The following is a 15,169-nucleotide window of genomic DNA, read 5'->3' as shown; positions in this document are numbered from 1 at the left end:
GAGAGAGAGAGAGAGCTTACAGTGGGGCTAGTAAGACGAGGAAGGAGACGGAGGTACCTGTAGAGATCGAGAAAGAAAAAAAGCAGAGAAGCAGAGAGAGAGGTTAGAGAAGAGAGCCAGAGAGATCGACATTGATAAACTCTTAAAAGAAAGAATCCAAGAAAGAATTGAATAATGTAAAAGCTAGCTAGTACCTAATATGCCAAAAACAGAGGCCAGGGTATGAAGATCAGGAGCTGCCATTGTTGGCCTGAATGAATTACTGAAGCACTTCAGAGAATTTGAGGGGCTTTTGAGGGCACACTTCAAAAACTCAGAGAGCTTGTCTTCAGTTTTCTGCATTCACCTCTATATATAAGGCTGAAAAAGGGAGAATGGGGAGAGAAAAAACAAGAAAGACATGGGTGTATGAGGAAGACATAACTGTATGTGTGAAAGGGTGTTTCGTGGGCAACAATTAATTGTGAATAAGCTGATCGATCTTCCACTATTTATGGTTACGCGAGCTTCCTTTTCCTAGATTCTATACATGATCGGCTTCGGGTTGAAACACAGGATTGCATTTGCTGAGTTAGAAATAATAGGTTTCCTAGTGAAGCAAATAATAGAGAACTTGAGCAACAAAACCAATACAAGTAATGCATATCTCTGGTAACCTACAACTGGCTGTTTGGACAACCCTAGCTACTAAACCGATAAACCCTAACCGTAAAACCTTGGCCCTAGCCTGACTAAGCCTTCGGAATCTGGTGAAAGGGTTTTTGGTGAATTGGGTTTGTTAGTCAGCCGCAATGGTTAGAAACATGAGCCATATGATAGATTACGTGAAGCAAGTGACATATATAGCTAGCATTTGAGCAATAAAAACCAAACGAGTTATGCATTTCTGAGATAGGCTTTAGCTGGCTCTAGTAGCCGTTAAGTTTGATGTATACATAAACGGTTTCATATATACATCGTATTGTTGTTTTGTGTGATTGTATCTATACGTTTTATACAATGTTTCAACCATATTGGTTTTGCTTTACCAATTGGCACAATTGGACTATCGCCTTTACATGAACCAGATCGATCAGAGGTCATTTTTCTCACCTCACCGATACAGTTTGCATGCATCCTATTCAGCGTGACATAAGGTCTATACCCAAGTGGCAATTGACACTAAAGAAGTTCACTATCATATTTGCCCAAAATTTGCTTAGAATTTGACATTATGGTACGATTAAATTCTGTTAGATTGACGAAACAAGCTACTTTTCAAGCACATCATGTGGGAATTGACACAACAAGTTACCCAACTTTTGTTGTTCAAGTTAGATTAGTCATCGTCATTATCTCGTAATCTAATACACTACTTAGCACGATGTGTTATTCCACTTAAATGTTATCACGTCTTAATTAAACATGTGATAATAGAAGTGTGAAAATTGAGAGAAAAATCACTAGTATTATTAAAAATGTGCCCATATAAATCAAAGAAGAGATTAGAACTTTGAAATGTATTACATCTAGGGGTGAAGACGGTGTTGTAGGGTCTTTGCTTTGTTTGGAATCGGCACCTCAGTCTCACCCATTTACAAGACCTTGACTGACATTGGCCGGACACCGTTTTTATTCTCGCCTATATCCGGCGTTATCAATGTTTGTGGCTCATTGTAGCTTGCAAGGGCCGAGAATGCCGAATTCAAAACGAATTCGAATGTGCTTCTGTCCACTTCAAGCAGTTGTAGATTTCAGTGGGAAAGTGTCTAACCCTAGCCCTAGTTCCACCAGAAAATAGGATGCGATCGAGTAAACTATAAGCTATATCATAATTCACATTATCAAGGAGATCTTTGGATGCATTAAGGTAAGGTAGTTGAACTTAAGAAGTAAAAAGAAGGAGCTTAATTAGTTATGATAAAACAAAAGAGCTTAATTAGGGTCATTATCATCGGCTCATCGTCATCTTCATACTTCGTTATTTAGGTCTAGAACTCTAGATGCCTTCCAGCTGCTCTAATACTTGATTGGGGAGATTAACTACACAGGTGTAGAATGAATTGGCCACAACATATAGTGTTTGAAAGTTTCAGAATTAACTAGCTTTGTTCGTTGCTTAGTAAGAAATGGCAACCTTAATTAGGTAAATAATTACCATATTTTAATTAGAAATGCTGCGTACAGATGATTACAATCTTAATTAGCGCGTTCAATTCTTAATTAGTTAATCCTTAATTTGTTCCTTAACTTCCGTACCAATTAATCGCCTAAAGAACCAATTAGCAAAAACTATTCTTAAGATGTCAATGTTTCCCAGATAACAAATACTGCTGAAATGGCAAGTGTAGAACCCAGAAGCAATTACCAATATTCATTATGCTTTGTACAGTAAGTACTCTAATTGGGAAATCATAAGCTGAACTTAGCTATATGTAATGAAGATTAAAAAATCTATGCCTTGTATGACCAATTCATTAGTGCAAGTTTATTTATTTTCATTTTATTATTTTGAGATTAGTGATTCAAAAGTCATGCTACCATGTATACTATCTCTTTGGTTAATTAGGTTAGGTTCCTTTCCTATTCAGTTATGGGCTAGCTCTTTGAAGCTCAATTCGTTCTTCTAATTCTGAAATCTCTGCAATCATTCAGTTATGACTTTCTTCGTAGCTAGGGTTTATATATAGTTCATTACAGATCGAAGCCATTTAATCAACTGTTTTCTTAAAGATTATTTTGACATATATAGTTCGACCAAAACATAATTTGATTTACGCAGAGAGAAACCTAGCTAAACTAGCAGTGCATAATCGACGGGAATGATATATATGAAAGTCCAACAGACATGTATACGTACACTGTGTGTATATATATATATATATACACGTAATCCAGTGCATGCATATATATCAGTTTTGTAGAAACTAACTAAAACTGTAAAAGGGTACGTATCTGAAGGGCTTATTGCATCGATATATCCTAGATAGAGACCTAGACGTCTGAAAGTGCATATCTCTTTCAGTTTGACATATATCTTTTCTTGTTAGAATACAGAATTCAGTAGAACTTTTACTGCAATATAACGTATGCAGTATGCTAAATATATATGAATCTCTATATGTATGTCACGGTCGTTTATTGTTCAAAGTATACATTTATAATTTTGGTTATTATATATTGTCTCAATTTGTAGATGAATCGATATATATGTCGACTTTGGAGACAATGATTAGTGGAGCATGTGTACTACTTAGTTTGAATGAAACAAGTATGTTTTTACCTTATCATAATCAAAAGACGAACCATATGATTGCACCAAATTTGCTAATGTACTGAGAAAGGGACTTATATCTATCTTGGCATATACAAGAACTGCAATTAGTAGTTTGGTATTGTTTGAGAGATATGGGGAGATGCTAGCTAGAAAGAGGTTGGTTGGTTTCATGGTACGTAAATGTTATAAATGATTTGGACTTTGAAAGCATTAATTGTGGAGAGCAAATTAAGAATTTTGTCTATCTAATTAGGTAGCTAGGGTTTCCTTCCAATGTGTCTAAAGGGCTTCCGTGGGATTGGAAGTATATGTGTTTACATATTGATACGTACATTTATATATAGAGAAATTCTATGGTACCTACTTATATGTGATACCCATATTTACAAATGTGACAACATATTTATAGTCAAAATGGTAATGCTGAGTCGTATTGTTTGTAATCTTGTTCTAATAATTGTAATTACAAAATGTACAACCATTTTACAACTTTTTGAACAAATTGTTCTCATAGTTGTAATTTTGTTTAACTTCATGTAAATAGTGTAAATAAATTTGGTAAATTTGTTCTCAATGTTGTAATTTGATTCATAATATTGTAATTTTTGTTCAGGTACATGTAAAATAAAAGTAGGATATACATCTCAGTACCATAGCTTATCTCTTATATATATATATGCTAAAACTGCTTGTTAATTACTTGTGACCACCAAAATCAGCCAACACATACAAACTCCGAGGCTTCACTTCAAGACCGGAACCCTCCCTTAAAACAAAGGTGATGATCGGAAGAGTAATGTTACCGACCGAATCCTCAACCATGAAGTAGCGCTATACACACCTTGAGGATTAGCTTGAATATCAGCCTTATTAATTTGCCCGCCAAGTTTCTAGACTTATGGTGTGGCACTGTTGCTGCTGGTGTTTGTGAGGAAACAGCAGAGATATATTAATTGCGCGTGTGCCTTGGATCTGTGCACAAGTAGGTCGATGGTTTGAGAATAGGTAAGGTTTCTCGGGTACAGATGAGACGATGGATGAGCCTCATTGTTAATCCATCCATGGGTTTCCCCAGTAGTACAACACTAGTTAACAAGTTGGCCGATATTATGTAGAGAAAAAGACATGAGATTAATTGCTTTGGCCATTGCACAGCATTGGATTGCTTTTGGTTGTTGCAGAACAAACGCACAATATATGATGTGAATGTATACATAGACTTGAAACAGAATATATAGAGCACTACCGACCCCAAGAAACAAATCTCTCTTCGTTTCCTTGCTTATTTATTTATTTATTTTTCCATCATTTACCTCTCACCATCTTCATCAAAAATCTAACACAATTATGTTAATCAGACTATTGCTAGTGATTCAGTGAATGTTATAGTTTTCTTCATTTTACTCGTTCAAATGAAAGAACTGAACTCTGGACCTACCCTGTTTCTTCGGCATTAAGTTTAAAATTGATGGATAGGAGATCTCATGGTTCTTCGAGAATCTGGCGACGTCCTTTCAATCTTGGTCTGATTACAGCCTGAAAAGATCTCTATTTTTGTTTTCTTCTTAGTAGAATAAGAATCTCCTACACAGCTACGTGTTACATTGCAGCACCAGAAACACGAGCTACCTTTTTAGTAATGAAAGAAATACATGGTTTATTTTCACACAATTTGATTTAATTTTTTTTTTAATTTCATGCTTTCACTTCCTTCCTTTACGAAAGAATTGCAAGAGCAATGCTGACATTTGCGTTAAGTCGGCAGCTACTATGTGTAATCAAAGGGGTTGAACTGAACTTGAGGGCTTCCCATGCTTAAACTAATGGGAATGCTTCACCTAGTTTAAGCCTTCAAGGGAAAATGATTTGGCTCTGGGTTGAAGCGATTCTGGCCTCACTTTCTGCAATCTTCGCATTCTGTCCATATCAACACATTGCTACCAGTGCAGAGAGTAAGAAGTACAAAATAGATCGATTGTGGTTTCCTATTTGAGAAGGTGCTGATACCTACCTCTACCAGGAATACGCTCTACAGAACATGATGTTGAAGCTCAGCCCTTTAGCGCAAGTTTGAGCACTTATGGTCCATGAGCTGGTAGTGTTGCTGTTATTAATTGAATTGAACTAGCGATCGATTAACAACTAGGTTGAGAATTAGTGGGTGACTCAGAGGAGTCGCAATGGATGAGCCTAATGGAGAAGTCATTAGTCGGTTTTCCTAATTCAACAGTACTCAAATCGAAACAAATTTGCAGATAATGTAGAGAATAAGGGATAGAACTGCCGGCCATGGAACTCAATAGACTCTTCTTGTAGTTTGTCACAGAATACACTTTCAAATATGATGCGAAATTGCGAGTGTATACCTATATTGAAGCACAAATATATAATAGCACCAACCCAGGAAACAAATCCCTACAACTTGAGTGTAAGTTCAATCACATAAAACACAATATCCAAAAGTATATTTGCTGCGATATCCATATATGTAATTAACGACAGTAAAATTTCTTAAAAATTTGTTTATAAGTAATGAAAAGCTGAAAGCAAAATTTCGTTGACCTACTCTGTCTTGTGATCTTATTTTGCCATCGAGAGACTATGAACTTTGCTTCATCAGAGAAAAATAGAATCTGAAGGTTCTGGTCCGATAAGATCTTCTATGACTACTCCGCAGAACATAAATCTCCCTACCCACTATCTACGTGTGACATTGAAGCACCAGACACTCACCACTATGTCTTATTCTCCAGTAGTCTTTTTCTGAGATTGCAAGCTGAATCTGGTCAAATGGTGATGCCTAGAAAGTTGATGTAGGCCAAAATAGTATTTGGATATTTGTTTCTTATTCAGATAAACTCTATCCTAAATTCTTTTGAACTAAATTATTGTAGGTACCATATTGGTTTGGGATTTCATGGTGTTGGCTTACTAAGCTTCTTTATCCCAATGTTTCTTCATTTACCAGGTTGGAGCTATAAGAAACCTGAATTCATATGACAACTGCATTACAAAGTAGAAACAAGTTTATTTAACAGCTGGGACCTGGGAAGTTTTATACATCATCATTGGCTAGCAATTTTACTAGGAAAGGAGGAACCTAAACAACACTATATTTTACATTGTGCAGAAACATGCAATCTAAAAAAAATATCCAAGCTATTCGATACAAGATTAGTAGCTAGTAACTAAACTAACTGTAAGGAGCATTTTGGTAGGACTTCATACCAGTGCTTCCATGACCTTGCAAAATGTTATAAAATCTTGTCCACCTCTCAGTACAAACCTTCTAGACCCACTCATGATCAAATTACCATATCTGCCAAATAACACATTAAAATTATCGTTTTAAGAAGCTGAAATGGGATCACGAGTAAAAGATACATAAGAAGAGGAAATTTTGGTCATTGCCGTCCCTGCTAACTACCGGTACATCATTTCTTAGATGTAACTAATTTGCAATAAGAACCAGAAGGTAAATACAATTTGACATTGAGGCATACATGAGATTTCATTGAGAAACACATAATGCAGATCTACCAGCAAGAAGAAACTGATTTGTTAATAAGAGGAAACCGAACTATATTGGAAATGTCACAAGTACATACCATTCAGTTATCTATTTTTGCAAAACGTCCCTTAATTCTTGTCCTACTTTCTGCCCGAACCTTCCGTGATTCATATCTGATGTGCTTATCATACCTGTTTTTTATTATTCAAGGAACAAATGTCATTAAAGATAATGAAAAGATGATATACAGGACATTCAAGCAGAAATGGAGGTGCATAAATGAGCTGATTAATACCACCGCCACTATATGGACATTCAAATCAGGCTAGGCACTCTATTCACAATTTCATAATGATGTATCATAGTCCATTAGTCCATATATATAATCATATCAAGTTCTGAGCACATAAAAGTTAATGAAATAGTTTGAAAAACGAAGAGTATAGATTCTGAACGGACAGACATAAAATTGCAGATTTCCAGACTTCAATGGTGGTGTAATACCTCCTTGTTTTCTTCTTCTCCTTGTACCTTGTGAGAGCAGACTCCCTATTTATAGTACATTCATGTGAAGGAACTTTCGGGTAAGCTGAAGAGGCTTCACAAATCATTTGCCCTCCAAAACCATCACTAGCATGACTCGCAGTGCCATCATTGTTAGAATTTAAATCAGGAACCATAGAACAGTCCTGAAGGTAGCTTCTCTTCAATCCTTTATGGAAAAAATCTTCACTTGACTTGCCACAATCATTAGCCTCAAACTCTTGTGCCTACATGAAATGAAACACATTCAACACTTCATCTTTGTCACAAAAATAGATCTCCATCTACTGACATAATTGAAGCATTACCTCATAAGCAGGAAATGCAAGCTGTTCGAAACTTGTACAGAAACCCCCTGATTGCATATGTTGCTCAGTCTCCGGTGATTGGAAACTCATGAAGGAATTAAGATCCACATCCTCATTCATCAAATTGGGTTCCGACTTCGCTACTACCCGAAGCTGACTCAGTATCTCTTCCTTATGTCGTCCACACTTAGCATTCCGGTTCTGATCCAACAAACAACATCCAAGTCAAAAATTGCAACACAAAACCCAAAATGGTTTCCAATCAAAGCAGCGTTATATATTACATACCTTAGGCAGAGGGGGAACCCCCATAGCCTGAAACTTATGACCCGGATTGGAAACAATCAAATCATCAAGACTAACAACAGAGGGAGTTTCCCAAACCAGAAAATCCGAAAAACCATCACACAAACCCAGCGACTCATCAAGCCCAGACCCATCAAACCCACCACCATCACCACCACCACCGCTACTCTCCTCACTAAACACCAAACCCTTCTTATCCAAATTCTCAAACCCCACAAAAGCCAAAAGCTCATTCAACCCAGGGTTCCCAGTAAACCCCTCCACCGGCCTCCTATCGTGCACCGTCGCCGACGACAGATTATGCCTTTCCCAGTCACAGTTCTGACACAGCACAGAGCTCTCAGTGGAGCAAAATATAGAAGCAGAGGCTTCATCACAAGCGTCACAGAGCTGTGACCTCGTATGCTTCACGAAAAGCTGATTAGCCGAGTGGACTTCTTTGTCACAAGAGAAACACAGCTTAGCAGAGTCGGCTCTGCAGTAAAGCAGAGCCATGGAAACTCCACAGTAATCACAAACCCTCTTCTTCTTCTGCTGCTGCTGCTTCTTCTGGGCCCCCATGTTCTGCTGCCCTGCTTCTTCTTCCCCCTCCTTGAAACCATTCATCTCTTCCTCTCTGGTTCTTTCGAAGTGGTTGAAAATTTTGGAGATGGAATTTATCTGTGTTAGCTTTGGAAGAGAGCAAAGGCATAAATGTGGGAGGAGAGGTGGTGGGATCTTATCGTTTCTTGATGAACAAGGACCATCATAAAGATGGGTTAGGTTGATTTTTCAAACTCTCTAGCTTCGTCGACGCAGACTGTTTCACCTTTCTAGGGTTATTTACTACTCCATCTCACTTTAACTCTGCTTCTCTCTGCAAAAATGTTGGATCTTGGAAGCTGCTAGCTGCTGCGTGAAAACATATTTTCAGTGTTCACGTGTACTTGATAATTTTTTGTGTGGACTGTGAATTAAAGATAATTAAATAAAATTAAAGCTCAAAAGTTCAAGTTGTACGTCAACATTCAAACTTGCTAGAGTCAGCTGCCGATGCATCACTCTCCGTATTTAGTTCGTACCATTGACGTATGTGATGATCTCCTATACTGAAATTACTTACATAGACGATACAGAAAAATTCTTTCACTGCGGCAGAAACATGGCATGTTCGATCTACCAATTATTCATCACCATCATGAAACCATAATTTCAGTAAAAGTAGACAGTTTAACACCCATATTAGATTGGGAATATGCCTGAACACCCAGTTCGATTTGGTCGTTTTTGATCGAAACAATCTTTGCTGAATCCGGAGACTGAAGTCCAAACTTTCCACTCTGTATCTGCCTATTATGGTTTACCTAGCCATCCTCATTCACCCCAAGAGAAATTACTTGCCTAGATTCCTAGTTGTCATTTGCTTAAAAGTCATGGAAACAAATAGGATGCTTCAATTTGGTGAATGGATAGCGGTCCTCTGAATCTGTGTAACATTGACCTGCACATAATGAAGATGAGTATGCACATACCATCTAAACCGTCCAAACTCACTTCCAAGTTGGCTCCAATATCACTATCCCTAAAAAGATAATAAATAAGGGCAGACAGTTTTTGAGTTATCGGGTTTGTAAAGGATGTTATATCTCACCAATCAACTATTCAACTCTAAGGACCTAATTCTACACAGCTATAATTTTATGTATGTAAATAGCAGTATTCATAATATACAACTAGAATGCCAAATATTTATTATTATCTGTAAATGATAGCCTTCATAATAGAGAGCTAGAATGCTTTAATATCGGAAGCTCTCTTTCTTTTCTTTTCTGTTTTCCATAAAAACATCACATGTAAAGAATGACACCACAGGGAAAACATGACAACTGCCGACTTGTTACAGAGAATACTGGTTCTTGCACCACTTCATGAGCATATAGATAACTCATCATTATGTCATTAAAAAACTTCCGAACAAGGTGTTCAACTTGTGCAGAAGATGAAATGGATGAACATGAAATGAGAAACCTGACTCAGCTTACACACTAACTAAATTCTAGTGTCACTTCAACAATGAACCAATGATTTGATATGAAATAGATGAACCATAACAACTAGTAGCTGTAATTCTTTGATATACTCGGCATACAACAACAAGAGGTTGGACATGGGGACTATTCTAGACAAAACACAAACATAGTCAAAAGCTTCAAAAGATAACTGCACAACCTGTGTTCACTCACTTTTCTAACCAATTGAATGTCAATGTTGACGACCACCTGAAACTCTGAGGGTGTTAAATGAACCGCAGTGGGTGCACTTGTTCCCCAGAATGTGAAAAAACACATTGCATGTTTCAACACAATCATTGCAGAGGATAGTAACCTGGAAAATAATAGTGGCAATGCGATTCATTACTGTGATGTGTTAAAACTACCAGTAAAGAAAAACAAAAAACAGATAGCACAAGTACCTCATACAGGTACTCTTCAGGCATGGGAGTAGTTGCGATCTATCATCCAAAACAGAAGAAAAATCACAAAATCAGAATGCTTAGCATAACTAGCAGTAGACAGACAGAAAAATATCATAAGCGACTAAAATAACAGAAATCAAGGTACATCTGACTCCGACCACTATGAGATAAGTACAAGACAAGAGGCTTGAGAATAGTTGATGGCTAAAAGATAAGCACAATTGCAGCAGCAGGACAACTCTGAGAGGGGAGGCAGTGGAGTTCAAGTAAAATCTGAAATAAACAAACATATACAAGGGGCAGCAGGGGGACAAATTCCTATGATTTTGGATGGATGATGATTCCCACTTCGATGGAAAAAACATGGATCATCCTTTACAAAAAGCTTGCAAACTCCTATGTTAATCAATTATTGAAAAACACAACATAGAGTACATAGATTGAAGATGAAAAAACAGAAAAATTTCATACCTCTGCATCCAACAGACTCCAGTAACCACTCATGTTGACCATTGTCTTGGAGCAAAGGGGACAACGAGACCTGGATGATAAATCCAAAATATATAAGCAACCAAATACTCTTCGACTCATCCTATTTACAGAATAAAATAACCAAGTAAGAATTAAATAATGTTTAACTGATTCTGTGACTGCATCCCAATGAAGCAATCCATATGCATCGTGTGCCCACAGTTCATTATCTGCGTTCTTTTAACCGAGTCAAAGAGATACTGTAAGGATAAGTAAAAAATTGTTAGACATTCTTTATCTTTAGCACCTTTAAAATAATCGCTTTAGTAGTCAAAGAACAGACCTCGTAACAGACAGGGCACTGGCTCTTCATGGAATTTTCTATACAATTGTGATTACCGCGTAGATCCACTCCATAGCAAGATCCTATTTAATGAAAGAACATTAGAAAAAGAAGATCAGGCAGAAGAAACGAGGCTCCCACCCCCTCCCGTCGCCATCCCCAGAATGAAAGAAAATAAATGAAGATATAAGACATGACTAAACTTCCCAAAAATAATGCAATCAAGTTAGGCCAACAGTATTGTGTGGAACCATAAGTTAAAAGTTTTTTCAACTGCTAGCTGAAATGATGAGCAAAATGATCTCATCTAATAACATGGCCTATTGTTGGTTGCACTTGAGCACTTTTTTCCCTTGTTGATTTGGGTCTCTTGACCAGGTAGTTATCCATAACAATAGAAACCAAACCTCTAACCATATATAAGAAACTCATCTTCAGACCAGATGTATATTAGTGAAGCCTATATCAATTCCGTAAGTGTATTAACCATAAAACAAAAGGCACGAAAAAGCTTTTGAAGGCGTGAGATGGGAAAACAATTGAAAAGAAAAATACAAATATCTAGTTCCAGATTTGCATCATAAATCCACAATATGAAACAGAGCGCGTACCACATTTCTGACAATGGAAAAAATTGTCACGTCCACCGACTCTGGCAAGACAGAAAAGATTCAAATTTAGAGAGAACCCATCATCAAACAAAGAAGAATCAAATGTAGGATAGTAACAAGCTTGCTAACCTACAAATTCCGCACTCATTGCAATGAAATTGTTCTTTCATGGTCTGCATTGTTAAAAGCACATTGAAACTAGCCACTAAAATACACCACACACAAAGTCACATCCAAATACACCTCTAACTAAGACACAACCATCTTACATCATCATCAAAGAACTTGCAGATATCGCAGTAATACTCTCCCATCTGCACACCGCAGTTTGCGCAAAGCTGAGCAACCTGTAACATATTCCAAACCAAAACGAAAAACATCATAAACTAACATCCCTAATCCCACCCTTGCAATAGCATTAAATCAAAGAAAGCACCGAAAACAAACCTCTTGCTCAGTGTCGCAAATGGAGCACACCACCTGCAACACCAATTCCAAATCCCCAATCAAACACTCTACACTATAATTCTACACTACAATTCAATACAACAGTGAAATTGATTAACAATGTCAATACCTGCTTCACATCCTGCCTCACAATCTCATGCCGATCCTTCGGATTACTCAGAGAGCTCTAGCAAACCAAAATAACAACAAAATTGATCAACACAAAAATAAAAAAATTCGCACTTACACAGAGAAAGAGAGAAACAGAGAGTTACGGTGGCTTCGTTGTGGCAATGTCTACAGCCGAAGATCTGATCGCAGCAAGGGGCTCGAATCTTGCAGCGTCTCCGATAATGGTCACACCTGAAAACACAAAACCAGAATTAGCGGCCAATTTTCACAAACCCTCGAAAAGCATGAAACTCCGCAAATAGAGTTGGCGTTGCATCTATTGTTACCCGTGCGCGAACTTTTCAAAATTCGGTGGCTTCTGCGCCGGAGAGTCGGAGTTTTCCATCGCCGGAAAAGCTCACAATGGCGGAGTCAGAGAGAGTGATTGCGAACTACGACACGGTCATAGCGGAAGAGAATAGGGTAATGAATCCGTTATATATTCCTAATTGACCAGCTTGAATCCAACGGCTGAGAATCCCTGTTTTCTTTTTTCTTTCCTTTTCAATTTCAGACCCCAATATTGATGCGTTAAATAAAATGTATCCGGATTATGCACCGACATAAATTTAAACTTGAAAACAACGAATATACTTACGTGGCAATGCAATGCTTTGATCAAAATGCCGAATTCTCTGGAGCATTTCTTTTACGAACCGATTCAGTTAAATTGAAAATCATTGAATCAATTATGACTTATCATATAAGTATCGATCTGGTATACTTTTGTAACTAGGATGTGAACATAATTATGAAAATGGATTGTGAATGAGAAAACATGAAGAACGTTACCAACATTTCTCGAGTTGATTGAACATTTATCTAGAACTCTTTAAAGATTACCTCTTTAAACATCACCCGTTTGGGTTGTTTATCCAAATCTTAACATTAAACATGCAGTATGCGGTCTTTTACACTCGTTCATTGCAAATGTAGGTTCAGCAAATTATCCATATTTGTGTTTGGACTTTGGATAATCCTCAATGACACAAAGCCACTCTCATAAAAAACAAACCCTTTGTGTGGATTGGAAGATTTACAGTGACACTTCTCCAACTAAGTAATTCAAATTCGTTCTGATTGGTATGAAAGAGGCAACAACCGAACAACGTAGTGGCAGCAGAAACCAAAACCAAATAAAAAGAGAAGCTCTCAAACTCCAACCAATGGCAAAAGGATCCACAAGGAAAATAAACGGATCTTAGGAATCTTGATGTGTCCTTGTACTACTTTAAACTCAGACAAATGAAGAAAGTCAAAATCTTTGAAGATTCACTGCAGTGCTAAAAGTTTGACATAAGTAAACAAATTCGACTTGAATCACTACAGAGACGTGATCTAAATTTCACACCTCAATTAACTACATCAGAAAGGAAGAAACGTGTGAAAACGCAGGCCTCACTCCTCTGCAATGGCAGCCACGGAGTAAAGTGCCTGCCTTCCAGGATTAAAGAATGGTACACGAGCATGAATTCATCTTTTGCATCTCCTTCTGGTTTTTAGCTGCACGTAGAAGTTTAACCACAAATACATATAAGTACCTCGTTAGCGAAAATAGGATTTCTATAGCAAAAAGCTCCACAAACAAACTGAACAGGATTGCTCGACCAACCTTTCTTCTCTTTGGCAATAGTGGGCTGTACTACCACATGCATGGTTATAACACCACCAGGCAAGTTACCAAAGGACATTATTCTGGAATCAGCAAGTGTCTTACTGTTCTCTAAAACTTTCCCACCATGTATCAGTTTCACTTCACTCACTGTCTTGGGTGTCACTGTCTTGGCTGCAATGGTCCAAAAACCTCCATCAATCGCACAAAAATACCACCATCTCTAACACAAAAAAACTTTCCTTAATCTGCAAGTTCATTTATAACTAATCTTGTGTCCATCTCTCTCATCACCTAACTAGACACATTATCGTATACAACGACTCAAATGCATATATTTAGAACTGCGCCGATCAAAATACCAATCTATCTAAACATAACACAATCTGTTAACACCGAACTTCAATCAACTGAAGAACAGGATCAAAAAATGTACACAGGCTAACAAATTTACCTTGAGGCCACTCAGAAAGCAACCTTTTCTTAAGAGTAGCTACAGTCATGGAAGGTGCATAACAACTGTGCGCAATGTCTGTTCCATCATAAATCCTGAACTTAAGCTCAATCCGCTCCTCTCTCTGAGACATGATTCACTACACTAACAAACCCCTCCTCCTCCAATCACACAATTCCCACTCAAAAATTCCACCTGCCAAAAATCAAATTCCCACACTTTCACATAAATCATCAAAATTCTAGTATTTCAAAATTCAAAAATATTAAATTAGAAGCTAACCTCAGCAAATTCACCAAATCGATCAAGAGCAACAAACAAAGGGTTTACATCTGAATCAGCAGAATCAGAACCAATCCAGCCAAGCAAGCACCTCATATGACCCTTCCACTGCTTCCAGTACTCCTAACAATCTCTCTCTGCAATAATGTATAGAATTTACAGTCATAAATATATTCATAATAACCAAATCAGAGGCATCAAAAGTTAAAATCTTTACCGATTAAACTCGACCCATGGTAATTTTTCACGAAATTTAGCGGCGTAAAAAATTGAGGGCGAGATTGAGAAGACCTGGATTCTAATCAAGACTCTCACATTCTTCGCAATTGGGCTTCGTCTTCATCTTCTTCCCAATCGTGAAAGAGAATCGAATCCCAGTGCGACAAGAAAGAGACGCAT

The 15,169-nt window shown here is 37.5% G+C and overlaps 4 protein-coding genes across 5 annotated transcripts in view; all 4 read right to left on the bottom strand.

The window, feature by feature from the left end:
• The window catches only part of LOC101290718 (bidirectional sugar transporter SWEET14-like), a 1,562-nt gene extending 1,244 nt beyond the window's left edge, over nt 1-318 (bottom strand). The window contains exons 1-2 of the mRNA XM_004309664.1: nt 195-318; nt 21-57 (exon numbers count right to left, since the gene is read on the bottom strand). Coding sequence (XP_004309712.1) covers nt 21-57; nt 195-243 — 86 coding nt within the window. The 5' untranslated portion in view covers nt 244-318. The remainder of the gene's footprint in view (nt 1-20; nt 58-194) is intronic.
• A 6,105-nt stretch (nt 319-6,423) lies between these two features.
• LOC101307364 (zinc finger protein CONSTANS-LIKE 13-like) lies at nt 6,424-8,594 on the bottom strand. Its single transcript, XM_004309642.1, has 5 exons — nt 7,907-8,594; nt 7,619-7,819; nt 7,272-7,537; nt 6,865-6,958; nt 6,424-6,575 (listed from the first exon to the last, which is right to left on the bottom strand). The coding sequence occupies exons 1-4, from the start codon at nt 8,528-8,530 to the stop codon at nt 6,868-6,870; spliced, it is 1,182 nt and encodes a 393-aa protein (XP_004309690.1). The 5' UTR covers nt 8,531-8,594; the 3' UTR covers nt 6,424-6,575; nt 6,865-6,867.
• Nucleotides 8,595-9,743: 1,149 nt separating this feature from the next.
• On the bottom strand, nt 9,744-12,832 carry LOC101307078 (RING finger and CHY zinc finger domain-containing protein 1-like). The gene is made up of 12 exons (XM_004309641.1): nt 12,710-12,832; nt 12,527-12,614; nt 12,382-12,438; nt 12,252-12,284; nt 12,074-12,151; nt 11,934-11,977; nt 11,805-11,845; nt 11,194-11,276; nt 11,019-11,110; nt 10,851-10,920; nt 10,377-10,415; nt 9,744-10,288 (listed from the first exon to the last, which is right to left on the bottom strand). The coding sequence occupies exons 1-12, from the start codon at nt 12,766-12,768 to the stop codon at nt 10,166-10,168; spliced, it is 807 nt and encodes a 268-aa protein (XP_004309689.1). The 5' UTR covers nt 12,769-12,832; the 3' UTR covers nt 9,744-10,165.
• An 859-nt stretch (nt 12,833-13,691) lies between these two features.
• Nucleotides 13,692-15,169, bottom strand: LOC101306586 (membrane-anchored ubiquitin-fold protein 3-like). 2 transcript variants are annotated; one of them, XM_004309640.1, is made up of 5 exons: nt 14,988-15,169; nt 14,771-14,907; nt 14,489-14,683; nt 14,035-14,208; nt 13,692-13,925 (listed from the first exon to the last, which is right to left on the bottom strand). In XM_004309640.1, the coding sequence occupies exons 3-5, from the start codon at nt 14,619-14,621 to the stop codon at nt 13,870-13,872; spliced, it is 363 nt and encodes a 120-aa protein (XP_004309688.1). In that variant the 5' UTR covers nt 14,622-14,683; nt 14,771-14,907; nt 14,988-15,169; the 3' UTR covers nt 13,692-13,869. The 2 variants fall into 2 exon arrangements, with proteins under 2 accessions (XP_004309688.1, XP_004309687.1); XM_004309639.1 differs by having other exon boundaries at nt 13,726-14,208.

Source organism: Fragaria vesca, unplaced genomic scaffold (genome assembly GCF_000184155.1).
Source record: "Fragaria vesca subsp. vesca unplaced genomic scaffold, FraVesHawaii_1.0 scf0513018, whole genome shotgun sequence".
Classification (NCBI taxonomy): domain Eukaryota; kingdom Viridiplantae; phylum Streptophyta; class Magnoliopsida; order Rosales; family Rosaceae; genus Fragaria; species Fragaria vesca.
This window is presented reverse-complemented; position numbering and strand designations above follow the sequence as displayed.

What these genes read in the sequence shown, in the direction of transcription:
- LOC101307364 (XM_004309642.1), bottom strand. Translation starts at nt 8,530, where the DNA reads ATGAATGGTTTCAAGGAGGGGGAAGAAGAAGCAGGGCAGCAGAACATG. An exon ending in GGGTTCCCCCTCTGCCTAAG is followed by an intron (nt 7,820 to 7,906) that starts GTATGTAATATA and finishes TTGTTGGATCAG; the next exon opens with AACCGGAATGCTAAGTGTGG. An exon ending in TTGCATTTCCTGCTTATGAG is followed by an intron (nt 7,538 to 7,618) that starts GTAATGCTTCAA and finishes CATTTCATGTAG; the next exon opens with GCACAAGAGTTTGAGGCTAA.
- LOC101307078 (XM_004309641.1), bottom strand. Translation starts at nt 12,768, where the DNA reads ATGGAAAACTCCGACTCTCCGGCGCAGAAGCCACCGAATTTTGAAAAG. An exon ending in GCAAGTTCTTTGATGATGAT is followed by an intron (nt 11,978 to 12,073) that starts GTAAGATGGTTG and finishes TTAACAATGCAG; the next exon opens with ACCATGAAAGAACAATTTCA. An exon ending in GGAGTCTGTTGGATGCAGAG is followed by an intron (nt 10,416 to 10,850) that starts GTATGAAATTTT and finishes TTTGGATGATAG; the next exon opens with ATCGCAACTACTCCCATGCC.
- LOC101306586 (XM_004309639.1), bottom strand. Translation starts at nt 14,621, where the DNA reads ATGTCTCAGAGAGAGGAGCGGATTGAGCTTAAGTTCAGGATTTATGAT. An exon ending in GCTTTCTGAGTGGCCTCAAG is followed by an intron (nt 14,209 to 14,488) that starts GTAAATTTGTTA and finishes GGACCATTGCAG; the next exon opens with CCAAGACAGTGACACCCAAG.